Source organism: Camellia sinensis, chromosome 5 (genome assembly GCF_055761805.1).
Source record: "Camellia sinensis isolate YWXY chromosome 5, ASM5576180v1, whole genome shotgun sequence".
NCBI lineage: Eukaryota > Viridiplantae > Streptophyta > Magnoliopsida > Ericales > Theaceae > Camellia > Camellia sinensis.
Genome location: NC_138965.1, coordinates 116,233,631 through 116,254,524, shown reverse-complemented (window position 1 = coordinate 116,254,524; position 20,894 = coordinate 116,233,631). Strand labels below are relative to the sequence as shown.

The window sequence follows — 20,894 nt, the reverse complement described above, 5'->3', positions numbered from 1 at the left end:
TTTCCATGGCTAGGCACGGTTTGGAGCTCTCGGCACTGGGTGTCCAAATTTGTTTCTGTAATTCGGAACTTAATCACCGAATAATCTGTATAATTTCGACCAATTAGATCCGAACAAAATACAAAATTTCGAAGTTTCGAAAAATATACACAAATTCAGAACTTGTATATCAAAATATAATTTGTATTTCGGAAGTTGATTTCTGAATAGGTTGATAAAATTCCACACTGCCTATCCTACTAGAAAACGAAAAAAAAAAAAAAAAAAACAAAATTACTACATGAAAACACTAATCTTTTCAGCACTGATTTTGCTATCGTCAGATATATTTTTGCTTGAGTTTGAACTTCCATAGGTTTGCAACTCTTTCATATCAAAATTAAGTAAAAATTGTGAAACTAATGATTAGGGTTTAATTGTTTTCATTCAAAATGTCTATATTGAAATATTTTTGTTCATAAAAGATGTGTATAGAAAATTTTTATATTTAATATTATGAGTGTTGCTAAATGTTTATTATAATAATTTTTATTTAAGATATAATTGTTATTAAATTAATTTTTTATTGTGTGCCTAAGTTTATCATGTGTGTGAAAATAGAATTACTCTGGTAGATGGCATGATCATTTTTTCTTAGGAATTTGAAACAAAAAACCAAAGCAGGAGGGGGTTTATGAAATTGTTATAAACTTCAGGGAGGTCAGAACTTGGACGTTGCTGTGTACCGTTCCCGACTAGGTTGTAAGAAGGGAGAGACAGACAGAGACGAGATAGAGAGAGAAAGATGGCAGGAGTAGGAGAAGCTCAAAGAAGACAGGGGAGGCCACTTCCTCCGGCGAGGCGAGGCCCACCTGGCCCTCCTCCTTCTTTATCTAAAGCCGCTCCTCGCTTTGAACCCGTTGATCGCGAGAAGGTCCCCCATCCCCTCCTCTCCTTCTCTCTCTATATGCATATATATATATATATATACTTGTATCTATGTATGGGTGTTCTACAGTTCAAAGCATTACTGTCTCTGTTGTTTCTGGTTTTTTTAGGGTTTTACTTATGTTTTTTTGATTCATTTCTTACCTTGTTGGATTTTCCCTTTGCTGTGTTTTTTTTCTTTCTTTTTAGGGAAAATTTCACTTTACAGCTACATATATGTATATATATATACACTGCACTTCATCTTCTTCACCAAAGCCAAACAATTCACCTTTCCTGTAACCAAGATGAAAAAAATTACAAACAAAAACAATTAAAGTGTACATTCCTCAATTAACAATAAACCAAACCAACCAAACCAAGCCTTAAGTCCCATCAAATGGGTCGGCTGTCATTCCTCAATTAACAATGAGCTAAACAAAACCAATCAAATACTGTACTAGTCTTGTTCATTTTGCAGAAACACAACATACAAAGCAAATTTAGAAATATGGAATCACAATCAAAGTAGACTATATAAGCCCACTGTGCTCCTACAATTTAAGAAAACTTCTCCCTCAAACATCCCCTTAAACAGAAAATAGTTAATTGATGTATATGCTAGCCTAGTCATATATATATTGCTATTATGGTAATATATATACTGTTATAATATATGTATATACACGCACACATAAATACACTTATAAATATCATTTCCAAATTGAGACCAATGTTCCTAAGACCCACAAGCAAACCCTGCTCCTCATCTACGGCACAGAGCCAATGCAATGTTGGAGTGGAATGAGTTGATATATATAGCTCTGCAATAAATTCAATGTCTGTGTTTATGACATCGTGCTCTAAGGAAAAAATCCACACGGATTACATAGGATGCATGTGGTTGGGCTGAACTACGGTGGGTTTGTGGCATGGTTGTGCAATCAGCGGAACGGGCTGGTGGGGAAGAGAAAAGAGATTTTAGAGAGATAAAAACAATAAGGAACTATGAAGCACGGATACCTCTCCAGAGGTCATGTACAAGTGTCTATTACGGACATGTGTCGGACACATATCTGACACACTGGGACACACTTGGGACACGTAGGGACACACTGAGGACACATTAAGGACATACTGAGGACTATTTTTTTTTTTTTTTTTTTTAAATTAAAATTTTCTTTTATACTAAAATAACATACTTAAGATTGATAAATTTGACAAAGTTAAATATTTGACATAAAATACATATTCAATATTTAAAAATGTGACATATAATAAATATATAAAATTATATATTTTGCACGTGTCCCCAACGTGTTGTGTCTTGTATTATTTGAAAATTTACTTGTCCATGTCATGTCACGTGTCTATGTTCATGCTTCTTAGATAAGGAAGAAGAGAGCATTTTATTAATTTTGAATAGACAAAAGTGGCTGTTTCACAAAACCCATTTGCAAAAAAAAGCGTGAAATACATGGACTGTTAAGTTGGATGAAAAGTATGACAGTGCACTTCAGTTCACAAATCACGTAGGGGTTATGTGGTGATTTCCAAACAATAAGGGGGCAATCCGCACACGGGTCAAACCATGAGGGAGTAAAGTGAAATTTGTCCTTTTTAAATTTACTAGTTATTGGACAAAAAGGATAAATTACCAATGTAAGAACTATTTATTGGACAATAAAAGATAAAATACCAATCCAGTTTATTGCAATGTTGTAGGAATTAAGATCCTTCTGTAGATTTTGACTCAAGCTCGTTGCCCAACCTTTCTTGGTTCAGCTTAGCGAGCGTTTTCTCAAGCTTTGTAAGCCTAGATTCAAGTCCCCGTCCCAGTATTTCAAATATATATAATCCCGGTGTTTTTTGTTCTATTCACATTTGCACCTACCACAACTGTGTCTAATCGTTCTACCATTGGTTCTCTGCTCACAAGCTTTTTCCTCGGGTTCATCAACTGCTCCATTTACTGAATATTTCCATTATCAAAAGTTGAAGACGATGGATTTTGCTTCAAATGCTTATTGTTGTCACCATTTTGTGCGTTCTTGACAAGTTGAGTTAGTGTAAGCCTATCTTCATGGTCTATATCGCTTGCTTTAGTCACAATGCAATTGAAAGAAAAGCATGTTGGTGCACGAGGATCCTTGTTAGTATTTTTCTAAGAAACACAGACACATGACACAACACAGACACATGAATATGTAAATTTTTAAAAAATGTAGGATACAATAGGTTGGGGACACGTGTAAAACATATAATTTTATATATGTATTATATGTCATATTTTTAAATATTTAGGCCTTGTTTGGTTTGTTTTTCAGAAAAATTTTTGAAAAAAATTCTCTACAAACAAATTTTCAAGAGTAATCAAACCAACAAATTTTTCCAAAAAAAATCTCAAAATTTTGTTTGGTTATCTACTTTCCAAAATCACTTTTTCTCTCATACATATCAAATCAATCACTTTTTTTAAAACTCTCTCCCCAAAACAATTTTCCAAAACATTTTTGAAAAAAGGCAAACCAAACAAGTTTTCGTACTTTTTATCTCAAAAATTACTCTACAAACACAAACCAAACACACCCTTAATATTTATTTTATATCAAATATTTAATATATCAACCTTAGGTATGCTATTATATTAAACCAATTTTTTTTTTTTTTTTTTTGTTGAAAAAAATGGTCCTCGGCGTGTCCTTTGTGTGTCCCCAGCGTGCCCTTTGCGTGTCCACAATGTGTCCATAGCATGTCCTAAGTGTCCCAACGTGTCCAAGCTATCTGGCAACTTCAAACCCTCATACTTAACAAATCCATCCCCATCAGCACATTTTAGCTCGAAGTTCCTCTTACATCCATCAGTGTAATCCATCATACTCCAATCTCCTGATGAATTGGTTGTGAACCCTTTTAAGCATTGACAAGTTGGTTCATCAATGTGACAAACTCCATAAGGTCCACATGACCTATACCCATCACAAGTGTCCTTATTAAGGGTAATCGTTGGAATACATTGGCTGGTATAGTTCTTCCATGTGAGAAACTCTCCCAATTGGGTCACCACTAACATAACTAGAACAGACTTGTCTAGGACATCAGATGTTAAGTAAACACCATCACCATTGGTATTGAACATGGTTTTGAACTAAGAAGCACAGACACTTTTAAGAAGGTAAAGTATCTGTGTCGTGTCCGTGTCGGACACTGACACTCTTTGGACACTCTTAGGACTCGTGTCCGACACTCTTCAAAATGTGTCTTATTTTCAATTTTTTTTTATTGACCCAGATACTCTTTGGACACTTGGAGGACACGCGTGTCAATCGATTAAACACGCGTGTCAATCGACTAAACACACGTTTCTATCGATTAGACACATGTGAAACTAATTATAAGTTTGAACAAACAACTTAAGATATAATAATAAAACAAAACCCATATAAATTTAGTGGAATTAGTGTCATTGTATTTTTTATTATCTTTGAATAATATATTTATATATATAACATATAATAAATATATAAAATTATATATTTTACGAGTGTCCCCCACGTGTCCTGTCCTGCATTTTTTTGAAAATTAACGTGTCGGCATGTCCGTGTCGTGTCCGTGTCCGTGTCCGTATCCGTGTCTTGTCACGTGTCCGTGTTTGTGTTCGTGTCCATACATCTTAAGTTTTGAAGATTTGGTTAGACTCTAAGGCATTGGTACCACTAAACCGTACCCCATCCCAAGGACCCCACCTATATTGCTTGGTCAAGTTAGTTTCTAAGACCAATTGGGGCAATTGAGACTTTTCCAAGCCCAATGTAAAGTCACGAAGTGATGGATCATGATTGTTCTTCCATGATGTTATCACCCAGTTTTGACTTATGTTATAGTCCCAACCAATCTTCATCCTAGGCAACAAAGTATCACATGGATAATCAAAGCTTTGCAATATATACCCACCATTAAACACATCACTATCATCTTTACGAATGAGATTACCTGAATCTAATAGTTGTAGTACTGCACTGGTTTACCAACCTTCTTATCAGGCATTGTGAGCAATACCAAGCTACGTGTTTGATCTTGAAGTGCAAGACTACCATTGAAGTATAACATAAGTGTAGCATCATAATTCTTTAGTGGTTTGGTTCTGTTGGCAACCCAGACCACTGTGAGTGGTGTTATGTCCTTGTACCATATACCCAAATACCTTTTCATTGTTTGGCTAGAAGGACTGAAGAAACCTAAAACAAATCTCTCGTTGGCAGAGACTAGTGTTTAGCCATCCTTGAGCCTCTAAAATGGAGTCAAACGTTTCTGGACTGTACCCAACGTGTGTTCGTGTCTGACACGTGTTTGACACATATATGTCACCTCCGGAGAGGGGTCCGTGCTTCATAGGTAGTTTTACTAATGTAATTAGGAGTGAAGCCAAGAGGAATACTTGATGTTTCCGCGGTGCATTTGGGAGGAAGGCCCGTAGGAATATATGACTTTTTCTAGGTACATTTGAGAGGAAAGCCAAAAAAAATACCTGATGTTTTTCTAGTGCTTTTGGGAAGAAAGGTAGGAGGTCTATCTGACATTTTCCTGATGTATTTGGGAGGAATATCTAACATTTTCCTGGTGGATTTGGGAGGAAAGCTGGGAGGAATATTTGACTTTTCCCGATGCATTTGGGAGGAATATCTGACGTTTTCTCAGTGCGTTTAGGAAGAAAGCCAAGAGGAATATCAGACATTTTCCTAGTGGATTTGGGAGGAAAGCTAGGAGGAATATTTGACTTTTTCCCAGTGTATTCGGTAGGAATATTTCCTGTGAAGCAAGGATATTTCAAATAGGGTGATGTATCCGTATCGGATATCGATACTCCTTGGATGCTCGGGGATACGTATCGGATACTTATTAAAAGTATCGGATACTCCAAGTCATGTTTACTTGTATTAGGAAATTAGAATTATAACATTTCTTGCATAGTAATATAATATAATATAATTGCAAGTATAAATATAAGAATATTTTTCTAATACTTTGTTAAATTTTTTGATAAGAAGAGTATAGTGAGTTAAATATTAGAATTTATCAAATTAATGTATCCTAATTATTTCATGCATGTCCCATATAACTACATAGAAAGTAAGAATTAATAAGAGAATATAACAATTGTAAAATTAAATATCAATAAATAAATAAGCAAGTAAACTTGAATACAATATTTTTCACTAGTGTCAAAGGAAAAAGCATAGGCACAAGTTGTGAATTATTCTATTATTGTAATATAAATATATTAAACTTGATATTGAAATGAAATATTTGCAAGACCTATTAAAAATTTAAAAAGTAAACAAGCTACTAGCTTAAATTAATACAAAATTCTTAAAAGTTAGTATTTTGCATTATAAAATTATATTGTGGTTTCTCAACGTTCTTTAGTTTATGTGTAACTCACTATTAATAATTTTAAAAAATATATTTTTAACAAACGTATCCTAGCCGTACCGGTATCTTATTTTTTTGGGTTTTGTCGTATCGCCGTATCCATATCGTGTCGTATCTGTATCTCATATCCGTATCTATGCTTCCTAGAATATTTCACATTTTCCTAGTGAATTTGGGAGGAAAGTTAGGAGGATCATAATCTTCCATCTTTCTAGAAGGGCTTTGCTGTCTCTTTTTTGAACCATTATACTTTTCGCTTTCTCTACACGTTTAACTTTTGATTCTTCCTACCAATACCAAAAGATGAGTGGATATAGCGATTCAAAAAATCGTGATGAAACATACAACTTTTCACTCGTAATAGGCCTTATGTAATTGTTCCAAGCAATTTTAGAAATCACATTCGCACGAGCAACAAAGCCCAAAAGATCTTGATCCATTCCAAATTGCATCGCTACGCGATGTGGAAAATACTACTCTATACTGTTGAATCCAACCACACCCTCAAACACCTAGCAAATGACTCAAAATCTTCATCCAAACCAGAACCAATTAGTACCCACTCTTCTTTCTTATCATGACACTTGAAGAACAAGTTATTCTTTATATCCATCACATACGGGCACCATTGAAAACACTCCCTATCTCATTCTATAGCCTTATCTTCACGTCCGGGATTCAGTTTCTTCACTTTGTCCCATCAAACAAATCTAGGCAAACCATCTCCAATTGAATTCAGGTTTGGCCTCAAATTTGAAAATCTCTACCAAACCCAAATCTGAATCAATTGAAAAGGAGCCCAAAGTGCCAATGTAGGTAGTTCATTAGTCTCCAAATTGTTTGAAGCAGTTACAATCAGTGTTATTGAATCATGATACGTATTGTGTATCCTATATCACTTTGTGTATCATGTATCGTAACGTGTATCGCAAGATGCATTAAGAGCATCGCCAATGGTTTGCTATTGGTGCTGCCAAAGCCATTTTGTAGCAAGTATGGGGCAAAAATGTTCTCCAATGGTGAGTTTTGATAGCTGCTGTCTTTGGCAAATGCCAAAACTTGTGTCAAATTTGGCACAAGCTTTGGCAGCTACCAAGTCACCAAAATCAACCGTTTCCTTCTTCTCTCCCTCCCTTTTTTCATCATCCTTCCCAGCAAAAACTTCCAAATAGAAACAAAATTAAAAAAAAAAAAATTGAGTTTTAGAAATTTCAAGCAATATGAACCAATCAATTTTAGGAATTTCAAGTAATCTGAAGCAAAAATAAAAATTGAATTTCAACAACTTTATACTACAAAATGCCTTCAATTTGAAGATTCCTTGGCTCATCTTCTTTAGGGATTTGGGTTGATCTTCTTCATCTTCTTTGGATGGTCTTCACTGTGGTGGAGAAGAGGGTTGGAGAAAGAAATTTGGGGATGTCGCATGAGCCAAGGAATGAGAGGGAAAGTAGTAGAGATAGGGCTCATGATCATCGCGACACGCGTGAGAAGCCGAGGAGAGAGAAAGAGAGCGAAGCAGAGATAGGGTGAGCTTGCATGAGAGAGAGGGAAGTAGAGATAGGGCTTTGAGAGAGGAGTCAGTGGAGAGAGGAGTCTTTTTAAATAGGGCTTTGAGACAGTGAAGAGAGGACTTTGAGATAGGGCTTTGAGAGAGGAGTCCTTTTAAATATAATTATTATTTTGTAATATAATTTAGTGGATGCAATTTTAATGTAGTTAATAATTTTTTTTTTTTTTTTTAAATTTTGTAGTTTGTTGTTTTTTTGGTGGGCTGAATTATATAAAAGAAAAATTTTAATTTTTTCAATTTTTTAATTTTTTAATTTTGTCTAGTTGAGGTACCATGTAAATATTTAATTTTTTTTAAAAAAAAACTTTAAAAAAGATCACAAAATACAAAAAATAAACAATAAAAAAATCACTCAAAAACCTATATCCAAACAACACCTACAAATTTGGAGGGAAAGTTAGTTGAAATTTGCTAAAATAGCATGTGACCATTGAAGCACCATTGCTATAATTTGACAAAATAGCATTATTCATTGCCAAATTATAGCAATGACAATAATATTTTAGCAAACACCATTAGAGATGCTCTTAACATATATAAATATAGATAAAAAAATAAGTATTTTCATATAATATATAAATATATTGCAAAAAATAAACTACTAAATCATATAACTAATGACCAAATTGGTGAATAAGGTATATATAAATTCAATCAAATTAGGTTTATGGGTAGTAATTTAATTTCTTGTAGCAAAAGGAGTATGGCAGTAAGTTTTTCTTGCGATTTTATTTGAATTTGGATCTCCTTTGTATAAGATTTTTTGATAATATAGTTCATGACTTTCAATGAGGGTTAGCTATGGGTGATTGATGGTGAGAAAAGTAGCTGATGGGGCCAAAGGTGAAGAAGAATGTAAAAATTAATTAATCATGCGATACGAGTTGAATCGCAATACGATATAGAAATGTATCTCACGATTCGAGTCACCAACAATACGAATCCGCAATACGTATCTTTTTCCTTACTATACGATATGTATGGTATGATACGTATTGCGTATCGTACGATTTTGACAACTCTGGTCACAATCCTCTGTTTTAACAAGTTCAAGTCTTTGTAAAGACTAGCAAGAACAGCCGGGGCGAGCGTGATTTTAAAAACTTAAGTTTGAAGAAAAGTAGTGGAAAATAAATGTTTGCCAACAGTATCAAATGGACGTGCTGGGAAGACAAACCTCGACAACCACATGGCAAGAAAAGCTTCGTGCTCGATTTCACTGCCTGTTTGTATGAATTTTTTGGTCCAACCAGGTTGTGAAGCTTTTTGTATGAAGTTCTTCTGAGTTCTAATCGAACTTTGAGCAATCTTTTTCTGATTTCCTCCAATTCTTTGGATTTAACAGGACTCAAAACAAAGTTACCCAAAACAGAAAACCCCCCTAAAACGATCATATCTTCAAGAGTGATTGTTGATTCCCCGAAAGGAAGCACAAAAGTATTCTGAATAAATACTCTGTCCTCAAATGCTGTGCAACATAAAATGACACTGGTTTGATTCCATGGATGTCCAAAGTGTACCAAACAAGAAAATCTGTTTCAGAACATTACGAGTCCTAGCTTACCAACCTGATAGTTTTAGAAGTACTAGTTGCGGTGCACGTGCGATGCACGTGGATTTTTTTCCCTCCCTAATGTTTCTAGTTATTCTTCAGTTTTTACTTAATCACCTTTTCTATATATATTTACCTTTAATATACAATTTTTTTTTAAATCTGAAAGTCATCTATTTCAGCCAAAATCAAACAAGATACTCCTTAATCTATGTATGATAACTATCTATCACCAACAATCATAGGTCAAACCTAAAATTTATGGATCAATTGTTTGATTTCATCTTTAAACAAATGAAATTTCTAATTCCTAATGTAGCAAAACTCCAAATGTTTGGTTCTTGAGAAAATGTAAAAATATAGCATCTCTTGCAAGATTTGACAACTACGAACAACACAATCCATATGTGTAACATTCAACTTGTTTATTAGTAATTCTCTTCGTTAGTACAGTAACATTCAACATTATAGTCTATGAAAATTATGAATCTAGAAATAAAAATGGAAAAGTAGACCTTGCATTCACAGCCTAGACTAAAAAAAAATGCATGTCATTACCTTCCCTTCAACATGAATGCCCATCAAATGTAGCTTTGCCCACATTCCAAAACCCAATCTCTTCTTTAGCTTCGCAGCAAGTATGACATTCATATAGTATGCAGTTTGAAAATTCATTCCCAAATCCAAAACCTACATTTAATGAATTTCAAAATGCTTTTGGCTAAGAAACAAATTATGACCAGAAATAAATCCACAATGACTAAAACAAGATTACATACCAAGTGGTCATCATCAACATCATCAGTGGTTTGATGGAGAATCCTCATTTCTGTGAACATAGGAGGCAATCATCCCATATACAGATGAACCACAACTTCTTTCTGTGCGTATACCAAAATAATTCTCAGTTTGACAATCAAAACTAATCAACGCATTAAAATGATTTTAAAACAGATTTTTCATAGATCAAATTCATCCAAAATGATGTGATAATGCCGTTTTTTAAATTATAATCCCTAACAGTGGGTGTTTTAGTTTGAAATTGAAAACACCACAAAAACCCAAATCATTTGTATGTGAGTTTTGAAAAAAAATCTGTTTGTATAGATAAGGGTACAAGGCACTTTAAACAAAAGAGATGCAACTCATACCACAGTCTATGGTGTGTACTTCTACAAGAACCAAGGAATGACTGGGAGGAGAATTTTCTATGGAACAATGGACTCCATACAAACAGGTCAAATCTTTTTAAACCGCTGCATAGTTTCCGAATCAGAGAGTACCTTTAGAAAAAGCAAAAAAGGAAATTAAACATTTATACATATTCATACTGGCAAGATGATGATGATTGATTGATGAAACATAAACATTTACCAAAAGATAAGATGAGGATTGATGAGGTTTCCTTAAGATGGTTTGGAATATGATATTTCATCTTGTTCTGTATTTTTTATTATGAATTTTACCACAATGAACACAATGGCTCTATTTGTAAAATATAATTTGACCAATGATGATACTCGACTTTGTAAAAAAATACCTGTAAAAGAAGCAGTTATTGTCCCTTCTTGTTTTCTCTTTGTGGTTTGTTTTCCTGTCTATTTTTTGCTTTAAACAGTGCAGCCATTTTTCTGCATTTAGTTGTTTCAAATGTGACCAGGCGTTGTCCTGACTTTTTAAATTAAAAACAGAGTCGCACCATTTTTCGGCGATCAGTTGTTTCAAATGCGACAAAGATCGTTCAATCGTTATGGTATGACCAACACGAATAGACGGCCTTCGTGATAAATTTCCTTGTTTCAAAGATCGTTCAATTGTTACAAATGTGACCAACACAAACAAACGGGCTTCGTGATAAATTTCCTTGTTTCAAAGATCGTTCAATCGTTACAAATGTGACCAACATGAACGGGCTTCGTGATAAACAATTTCCTTGTTTCAAACATCATTCAATTGTTACAAATGGGACCAACATGATCGGGCTTCGTGATAAATTTCCTTGTTTGAAAGATCGTTCAATCGTTGCAAATATCAACACCAACGAACGGCTTTCGTGATAAATATCTTATTTTTAGTTTGCAATGCTATCAGCGCAGCAACCAAAGAACCAACCTAAACCACTGAACATGTTTGTTTTTTTTGAAAACAAACAAACATCAACAACCTATAGGCTGTTCAGGTTTTTTTAGAGTAATGTTTGTGTTCAGTGCAAGCAGCATTTTGTATTTGTTTAGTGGCTACAACGGCAGCTTGTGCTTGTCCACTCTGAGCAACGGTTCGTAATGGTTCTGCCTCTACCCTGCTTTTTCATTTGAAGCAGCGTGGCAATAGATTTCAGTTACAAAGGAGGTTATTTTGGGAATGGAAGAAAAGTAGAAAACAATCAAGGGCGTTCAGATTTTTTTAGTAGCAGTAGATTACGAAATGTGGTTGTTGGATATTATTTCATGCAATATTTGGTTTGTACTTAATTGGTTATTCACAAAAATGAATATTGTCATTAACTATATTTTACTTGTTTTTGGCCATGAAATTGGATCTAAATGTGATTTTTATCGTGGTCTTTCACAAAGAACAACTCTATTGAGGTTGAGAAGAAAAGAGTGATGGGGTACATGCGTCTTGGTTTGAAAGCCAAAAACTACAGAAATTCTCATGTTGGTTCAGTAATTGACAACTTATACAGTCATGAAATTGCTATTTAACTATTCCATGAGATAATGCTAATCAAATATACAAATCCCACAAATTATTCTCACCAACAGATGTCGCAGTTGAGTTGCTTTTTTCTGTGATTCTAGTTTTAAACACCGAAGTTTATTGTTGCACGCCACATCTGCAAGTGGTTTGTGAAGGCACTAAATGAGAGTAGAATGCAAAAATGATGCTAACCTATACTTATCCCAATTTTCTTTTTGGTTAAACCACTATTTTTCTAGGGAGATTAGTTCACTATCCAATTAATTAATTTATTTCTTATTGGCCAAAATATAGCACGGCGACTGAGGATTTGATTTCTCTTTTAGTGTATAATTTTATGTTAGATAGGAGCCTTATGCATCATAAAAAGAAAAAAGGGACAAAAAAAAAAAAAAAAAAAAAAAAGAAGAAAGAAAGAAAAGAAAGAAAGTGTGAAACAATACATGGTGCTAATGGATAATTTATTGATTTGGAAGTTAGAAATACATAAGGGATAGAAGGATACTTGTCCTTGTGTACAGAGATAAACAAGATGAAAATTTACAGCTATACAAATGCAGATGCCTTAACGAATGGAAGAAGACAAACCCACCAAACAAGGTGATAATAAGATTTTCGAAATGGGTTCTGGGCTCTCATTTAGAATTAGAACTGTCAGGATGTGTTTTCAGACACCAATTTGTTATTGTGTTTTCTATCTAATAAAATATATTATATGAGCATGTTTCAGTAACCCCCACCCCTCTCACCCCATGACTGCACACACATGCATACAAAACAAGGAATGTGGTTTCTCCATCCTTGTTCATCCTAGCTATTGTATGTGACCTCAATACTTTTGACTTTCTTTTTTATGAGGATTAATTAAGATTGCTTTTCCGTTGAATTATTGTCTATTCATATTTCTATTTTATTTCATTGATTTGCAGATTTGTCCATTATTGCTTCGAGTTTTCACAAAGGTATGTGCTCGTTTTCAAATGTGTAATGTTCTTGCTTATGCATCTTAATGTTTTTTTTCAAAAAAAAAGATATATTAGAGAAGGCATCAAAAGGGATTTTGCCCGTATTCAATATCACAAAACACAAAAGCTAAAATGGCTATTCCACTCCTTAGTTTCCAAGAAAAGCTTGAAATCCAAAAATCAATCAAGATGGTTGGTGGGATTTGTAATCTGATGGATCTTGCATTTTGTTTCTGAAGCTTGAGTAATCAGCTTAGGGTATCATGAGATATCACCCCTTATTTATAAATGAAGATTTAGGGTTTACAAGGAAGACAATTACAAGATGATCCCTGAGGACATAATGATTACAGACCCTAGTGACTTTCGGCTAATATAATATGCTAAGTGACTTTCGGCTAATATGCTAACACTCCCCCTCAAGCTGGTGCGAAGATATCTCTCATGCCCAGCTTGCCTAATATGTCATGAGTAGAGAAATATTGTCCTAACCCAGAATCTATGTATTCCCCGCCATTATCAGAACGAAATATTTTGATAGTGGCCCCAAACTGAGTACAAATCATCTTATGAAAAGTGCGAAACACAGAGAAAACCTCACTCTTATCTTTCATGAGATACACCCAAGTAGCACGAGAAAAATCATCAATAAATGTAACAAACCAGCGATGACCTTTCACAAACAGAACACGAGAGGGACCCCAAACATCAGAATGTATTAATGAAAAATGAACTAAGCTTTTATTCAAACTGGGAGCAAAAGAAGCTCTATGTTGTTTTCCAAGTTGACAAGACTCACAAAGAAAGTCAGACACATGATGATTTGCGAAACTAGAAGGAAATAAATGCTTAAGTAAATGAAATGAGGGATGCCCAAGACGCCGATGCCACAGCCATACATCAGCGGGGATAGTAGAAGACGTGGTGGAAGAATAAGCAAGTTTGTCCGATTGATCTAGGAAGTAGAGACCATTTTCTGCACTACCACTGCCAATCGTCCTCCCCGTGACAAGGTCCTGAAAAAGACAATGATCAGGAAAAAACGTCACACAACAATTCAAATCCTGGGTAAGACGACTTAAGGATAACAGATTAACAGAAAACTTGGGAACATGGAGAACAGAAGATAGATGTATGGTAGGAGTGACTTGGACTAAACCTTTTCCAGAAATGGAAGAAACAGTTCCATCGGCAATCCTAACTTTGTCCTGACCTGAAGAGGGCTTATAGGCAGAGAAAAGATCAAAGGAGCCAGACATATGATCTGAGGCACCAGAATCAATAATCCAAGGCAAAGATGTATGACACAGGAAAGCACAAAGAGAAGATGCTAAGTTACCTGAGCGGGCAAAGGACGAGGAAGCGGTACTGAGAGCAGTAGAAGAACGGCGGTCCAACAATTGGTGCAAAGCATCCTCCAGCTCAGTATCAGAAGCTTGGGTAACAGAAGTAGAATTAGAATCAAGGGTATCAACGGCACTAGACTGATGAGCCCGGGAATAGGAACCACGTCCTCGAGATTGACCAGACCGACCTCCTCGAGAACCAGACCGATCACCTCGACCCCCAGATGGAGTCCCATGAAGCTTCCAACATGTCTCACGAGTATGCCGCGGCTTCTTGCAATAATCACAGAATACAGACTCCTTAGCAGCAGACGGAGGAGGCAGGCTGAGGCCATCTCGAGGAGTAGACAGTAATGCGGAACGGTCAGTAGAGACAGGGGACATCATAGCAGACCGACGACTCTCCTTATTTTGTACATAGGCAAATGCCTCCTGAAGTGAAGGAAGAGTGTCCATACTTAGAACTCGACCCCTAACTGGATCATACTCCATTTTTAGGCCGGCCAGAAATTTAAAGACCCGCTCCCGTGCGATGAACTTCTTGTACCCGACAGAATCAGTAGGGCAAACGGGCTTATAGTTTTCCAGGTGGTCAAGGCGTTTCCAGCCGTTGGTGAGGAAAGTGAAGTACTGAAGAACAGTCTGCTCCCCTTGAAGTGAGCTCTCAATAGAGCGACGCAACTCAAATGCCTGTGAAAAATTTTCTTTGCGGGAATAGGTAACAGCCACAGCCTCCCAAATGTCCTGGGCAGTCTCCATAGACAAGTAGCCCTCACCAAGTTCTGGAACTATCGAATGGATAAGCCAACTCATAATCAAGGAGTTGGTAATCTCCCATTGGTCATAACCTGAGTTAGTGGTGCTAGGTGCCTGTATCCTGCCATCAACATACCCCATCTTCCCTCTGCTTTTCAAAAACAAAGTCAAACTTTGAGACCATGCTAGGTAGTTCTGACCATTAAATAGAGAGGTGGTGATTTTCAAGCTAGGGTTGGGGTTCTCAGTCATGGTAGTAGGTAGAATGAGACTCTCACTCTTTGGTGTTTGAGAAGAAGGGGACACACTAGTGGAATCTGTCATGGATACAATACTACCAAACCCGCAACAAAAAACTAGTGGAAATCACAAACCCGGAAAGTGGTAGTGAGATAACAGGCACAATGACCACTATAAAGACATAACAAAATTAAGAAACGATTTTTTTTTTTATTTTATTTTTTTTATTTTTAATTTCTAACTTTTATTTTTATTTTTATTTTTTGTTTTTTTTTTTAATTTTTTAATTTTTTAATTTTTTTTTCTTCTTTTTATTTTTATTTTTATTTTTATTTTTATTTTTTAGGTTGAGTGATTTATGTATACAGGTATTTATATATAAATATATATATATCAGGCTACGTTTATATATATATATCAGGATATATATATATATATATATTTATAGATACCACAGGGAGATCATACCACCGTGAGGCAGAGGCTGAGGACGACGACGACGAGTGACGAAGACGCCAGAGGAAGAGGAGGGCGATGAAGATGAGCGACGAATAGCGGGAGGAGATCGCCGAGCTGAGGAGCTGACGGCTGAGTGACGATCGACAGAGGAAGACGAGGAGATCGACGAGGTGAGGAAGACGGCTGAGGAGATCGACTGTGGAAGACGGCTGAGTGATGATCCACCCAGGTAAGCTTCGAACCCTAGAGTGTCGTTGGTGAAAAGGTCTACCAACGAGGGTGAGCCGAAACCCTATAGGTTTAGCTCTGATACCATGAAGCTTGAGTAATCAGCTTAGGGTATCATGAGATATCACCCCTTATTTATAAATGAAGATTTAGGGTTTACAAGGAAGACAATTACAAGATGATCCCTGAGGACATAATGATTACAGACCCTAGTGACTTTCGGCTAATATGCTAACAGTTTCTTCTTGTCTCCCTGTTTTCTCGTCCTTTGTTTGATTGCGCAGATGATTCGGGCCATGATGTATAACCAAACATTATATCACCAGAATGGAAAAATTGATTGAAAAATCAATTAAGATGGTTGGTGGGATTTGTAATCTCATGGATCTTGTATGTTTTTTTTTCTTGCCCCCCCTGTTTGCTTGTCCTTTGTTTGATTTCCCCATGGTATTTGTTATTCCCACCATGGGATAAAATCCCCCCTCCATCCAGCCGCTAGAAATAATCATCCTTCTCTTATCCCTTGCTTAAGCTTGTCTTATTACAAGTGCTTCGATAGTATATATGATCTCATTCGTTATTCTAGGTTTTACTACTTTTATTTTTTGATCAGCTATTCTAGACATTACTACTTCCACCCATAATCCCTATGCATTAGTTATCCGCTTATTCCAATCCCTTCAACTAAGGCTTATTTTGGCAATTGGCTAAAATAGTCAAAAAGCCACTACAAAAAAAAAAAATTAACTCTTCTCTTTACTCTTCTGCACGTCTTTTTGTAAAAAAACCAAAAAACCAACTAAAATAGTTAATTCCCAAAGCAACCCTAAATGGGGCATTTAACCTTGTGGTGGGGGGAATCACTTAAGTTGTATTGGGTTGTCAAAATTGTACTCACTTATTTTGATATGTTTATGCTACTTTAGCTCTTTTGATGCTTCTACCTGTTTTGTAAATCACCAAATGGAAAGGATGCTACTTTTGGAAAAGCCTTAGGGTTGTACTTTGGACACTAGATTGATGTATATGAGGACTAACATGACAAGTTCTTTAAGCCTTGTGAATAGAATGGTTAATGGCATGGTGGTTTCTGATGGCTACAAGAATTTTCTACAATAAATTTTATCAAGGTAAACATTAAAAAAAAACTTTACACATGATACAAAAGAAACCATATTTATTAATATCTATCATGTGTTTCCAATAAATCTACTAATCTAAACTTTTCAAATCTCAAACAAAAGAGAATTTTAATGTAATGATATTATAATTTCAACAAAAAATATGTATATATATGAACTTTACAATTTTCCTCGACAAGTTTTCATATTTTGAAATCATTGTATAATAATTTCGTTATCAATACTATCATCCAATGCAAGTCTTTCCTGTGTTTGGTTTGGTGCAAGTATTTTGTGTGTGTCAGACTTGCACCCAAAAGGTTCTCATGTGTAGTGCAATTTTTTTAAGACGGTCTCACTGATATGCAAATGTTCCCTTCTTTTTTTTTTTCCTGCTGGTCTAGAGGACTTGTACTACGATATTTTTGTATATCAAAAAATGGGGGACTTGAACGAAGATGTCCTAACTGGGGAGTACTTTTTGGATATGTCAAAAGACTCAAAACCTTTATACCCATTCGTTTAAGTTAGCTTCAATTTATTGTAGTCTATTGCTGTTTTGGTTCTACTGTCTTTGAAATTTGATTGGAGATGTTAGGTTTGCACCTATTGGAATGCCAGACAGTAATTTAATTTCCACTTCCATTGCATCAGGCTTGTTGGAGTTGTCTTCTTTTTGATCTGGTGTTTCTTAGTTCTTTTGGTCTTCAACTGTTGTACAGTATGGTTTGTGCAAATTTTTATGTAAACTAGGAAGTGATGCATCAATTGAGGGTTTGCTTAATATGTTCATTTTTGTAACAGCTTCCTATCAATCATTGTCATGCCATCTACTCCATTTTAACTTCTGGAAATTTACTATAGGTCAATTTTTTACTTATTTTTTTTTTTGAAAAAGAAAGTTCTGTCATCTTGCCTCTACGTTTATGTTGGTCATTGGTTTTTCTTGCATTATTTTCAAAAACCTCTTTGTCAAAATTGTTCTTCTCATTGGTTTTGCTAGCATTCTCTCCAATCTTGTGTGCCTTGAATTTCCTACAGATTGGAGGTCATCATTCTGATGCAGGCTTTGCAGTGAGAGGCAAGGAGCCAAAAGATGAGGTCCAAATTTATACATGGAAGGATGCTACTCTCCGTGAGTTAACTGATCTGGTATGTTGAAATGATGTATTCCTCCTCCATTGCTCCTCTTTTTTTTTTCTTGCTTTCTGCGCTTGCATGTGCATAAGTTTGGGGATGTTGTCAGAAGAGGATTTCAATGTTATAAGTGTCTTTCTGCACAAAACAATGTCTTTCTAGTACTCAAACCAATTGTGCGTCTTTTCCAGGTTAAAGAGGTAGCTCCAGAGGCAAGAAGAAGAGATGCGGTGCTGTCCTTTGCATTCGTATATCCTGATAAACATGGGCGTTTTGTGGTTAAAGAGGTTTCTCTCTCTCTCTCTCTCTCTCTCTCTCTTTTCAGGAGGGTTGCGGGGTTCATGCAGCAATATGTGCATCCATGTCTGCACTATTTTGTTTATATAAAGATGGCTTTTGAGTTTTTTTGTTTTTGTTTTTGTTTTTGGTAGATTAGTTGTTCCATGTATTTCTAACAAAATAAATTGGTCCTTCAACACATTTCTATCCAAACAAATTGGTTGCTCCCCACATTTAAGTATGCATAAGATTTTTTGTCCTATACGCTGTTGCTCAGGTCAATTCCGTCACATTCAACCATAATTATTGGTAATAAATTTCTCAACCGTCTTCGCAAGAAATTCCTAAATTTGAGTTGACTAGATTACCTAGTGCCTTCTTCATTTAGTGCATGTAACCATGTTGTGTTGCGTATTTTTTTAGTTTAGTTTGAGAGGATGACTTGAAGTATTGATCACTATAAAAATTCTTTAGTTCGTGAGTTGTATGGAAAAATACTCATTGACATGGATGCACAAATATATATCTATATATGTAGTGTAATAAGTGGATTCGGATCACAACTATGTTTCTAAATGACTAGTTTGGTCTGTGCTGATTGAGGGATCATGTTAAATTTCACACTTCACCATTAGGCATTTATTATATTCTTGCATGCATTCACACTCCATCATTAGAAAATGCAAAAAGCAAACCTTAATGAAGTTCTGATTGTTGAATATTCTTTCTATGGTCTCGTGAAGGTGGGGAGAACCTACTCGTATCCTAATGGGAGACGACCTGACAGTGGCGGCAAGGCATTGGGTGAACTTAGCTTCCAGGTAAACCAACATCCTCTTGTCGCCTGCATAAATTTGAACCTCACAAATTTGATCCTGACTTGCAATTGATGTATTTGCAGATCGGAGATTACTTGGATGTGGCAATCCTGTAGCAAAACTCTGTTGTGTTCAGTGTTCTGTATTTACTGTAATGTTTTTAGATTCTCAAAGGTTGTCTTGCTCATGTTATCCAATTTTGATTGAACCGATGATGCCTTTTATGCCGGGATAATATTTGTCAAGCGATTCTACTATGTAACATTGCTTCCGATGTAGGGTTGTGTAATGATCTTAGTTGGGGAAAAAACTTAAAGCTTTGTGAGGCTGTTATCTCTTTTTTATTTTTAGAAATCTCTAAGCTATGTTTAGATCTTGGGTTTGTGAATGAAAACAAAAACGGCAAATTACATGCGTAGTCATTGTAATTTGTTTGTTGTGTCATTTTGGTTCTTATAATTTGAATTGATCATTAAGTAGATCAAAATTGTTAAGGTTAAAGTAAAGTATTAGAAGGTAAAATGTGATCAAATTGATATAAATGGAAAATTTTAGCGTATATTGTTGTATTTTGTTCAAATAAAATCTTGTGAATGGATAAAAGAGTAAAAATATAATTTTCACTAATAAGCTTTTATTTACATCTTACTTTTATTTCATTACACTAGCTTCTGACTTTACTCTCTACACTTTTTAATATTTCAAATCTATCCCTATTTGTAATCTCCCACCTTCTCTCTACCCTCAATAGCTTCCTATGTTTTCCAAATGTAGGGTTTTGGGGTGGTTTATAAGATTTCAAAGGTTTCAGAGTTGGCAACTAGAATTGCAAAAGATGATTGATAATTTAAATTTTCATAGATGACATGAGAGGAAGGGATTAAGAGAGGTTATGGGGGGTAATTATGGTGTCAAGGAAAGGGATGCGTAGCAATGAATGAGGGTGGCAAGATGGAGTGATGGATTGGAGTTGCAGAGATGGCTTCGAGTAAGTGGCAGTGGAAACGGCAAACGAGTAAAAAAAAATTATTTTGATTTTAAAATTTATAGGACTTTTATCCTTAATAGTAAATTGATTTAAAGATAAAATCGCAATAATTTCTTTTAAATAACAAATATAACGGGATAAATACGGTATGTAAATGGAGGCTTCCTTCTTGCAACTTAGGCCTTGTTAGCTTTTTGGGTAATTTAGTAACTTTTGGACTAAAATGGAGGGTTTCCAAACGAGGCCTTAATGTAGTTTCGCAAGTGTAAACTTGAAGATCAAAGGAGGGATACACGCATTTATTAAATATTTTGGAAAGATAATGTTTTGTTTCAGTTTTTAAAAATAGTTTTTTGAATTTTCAATTTGTATTTTCATATTTGTAATATTTTT

The 20,894-nt window shown here is 35.3% G+C and overlaps 1 protein-coding gene across 1 annotated transcript; it reads left to right on the top strand.

Moving 5' to 3' along the window:
- The first annotated feature begins 569 nt into the window (after positions 1 to 569).
- On the top strand, positions 570 to 19,957 carry LOC114321049 (histone deacetylase complex subunit SAP18). The gene is made up of 6 exons (XM_028268178.2): positions 570 to 913; positions 13,094 to 13,126; positions 18,321 to 18,431; positions 18,608 to 18,703; positions 19,439 to 19,516; positions 19,597 to 19,957. Exons 1-6 carry the CDS (start codon positions 785 to 787, stop codon positions 19,627 to 19,629), a joined length of 480 nt encoding a protein of 159 aa, XP_028123979.2. The 5' UTR covers positions 570 to 784; the 3' UTR covers positions 19,630 to 19,957.
- The last annotated feature ends 937 nt before the right edge of the window (positions 19,958 to 20,894 follow it).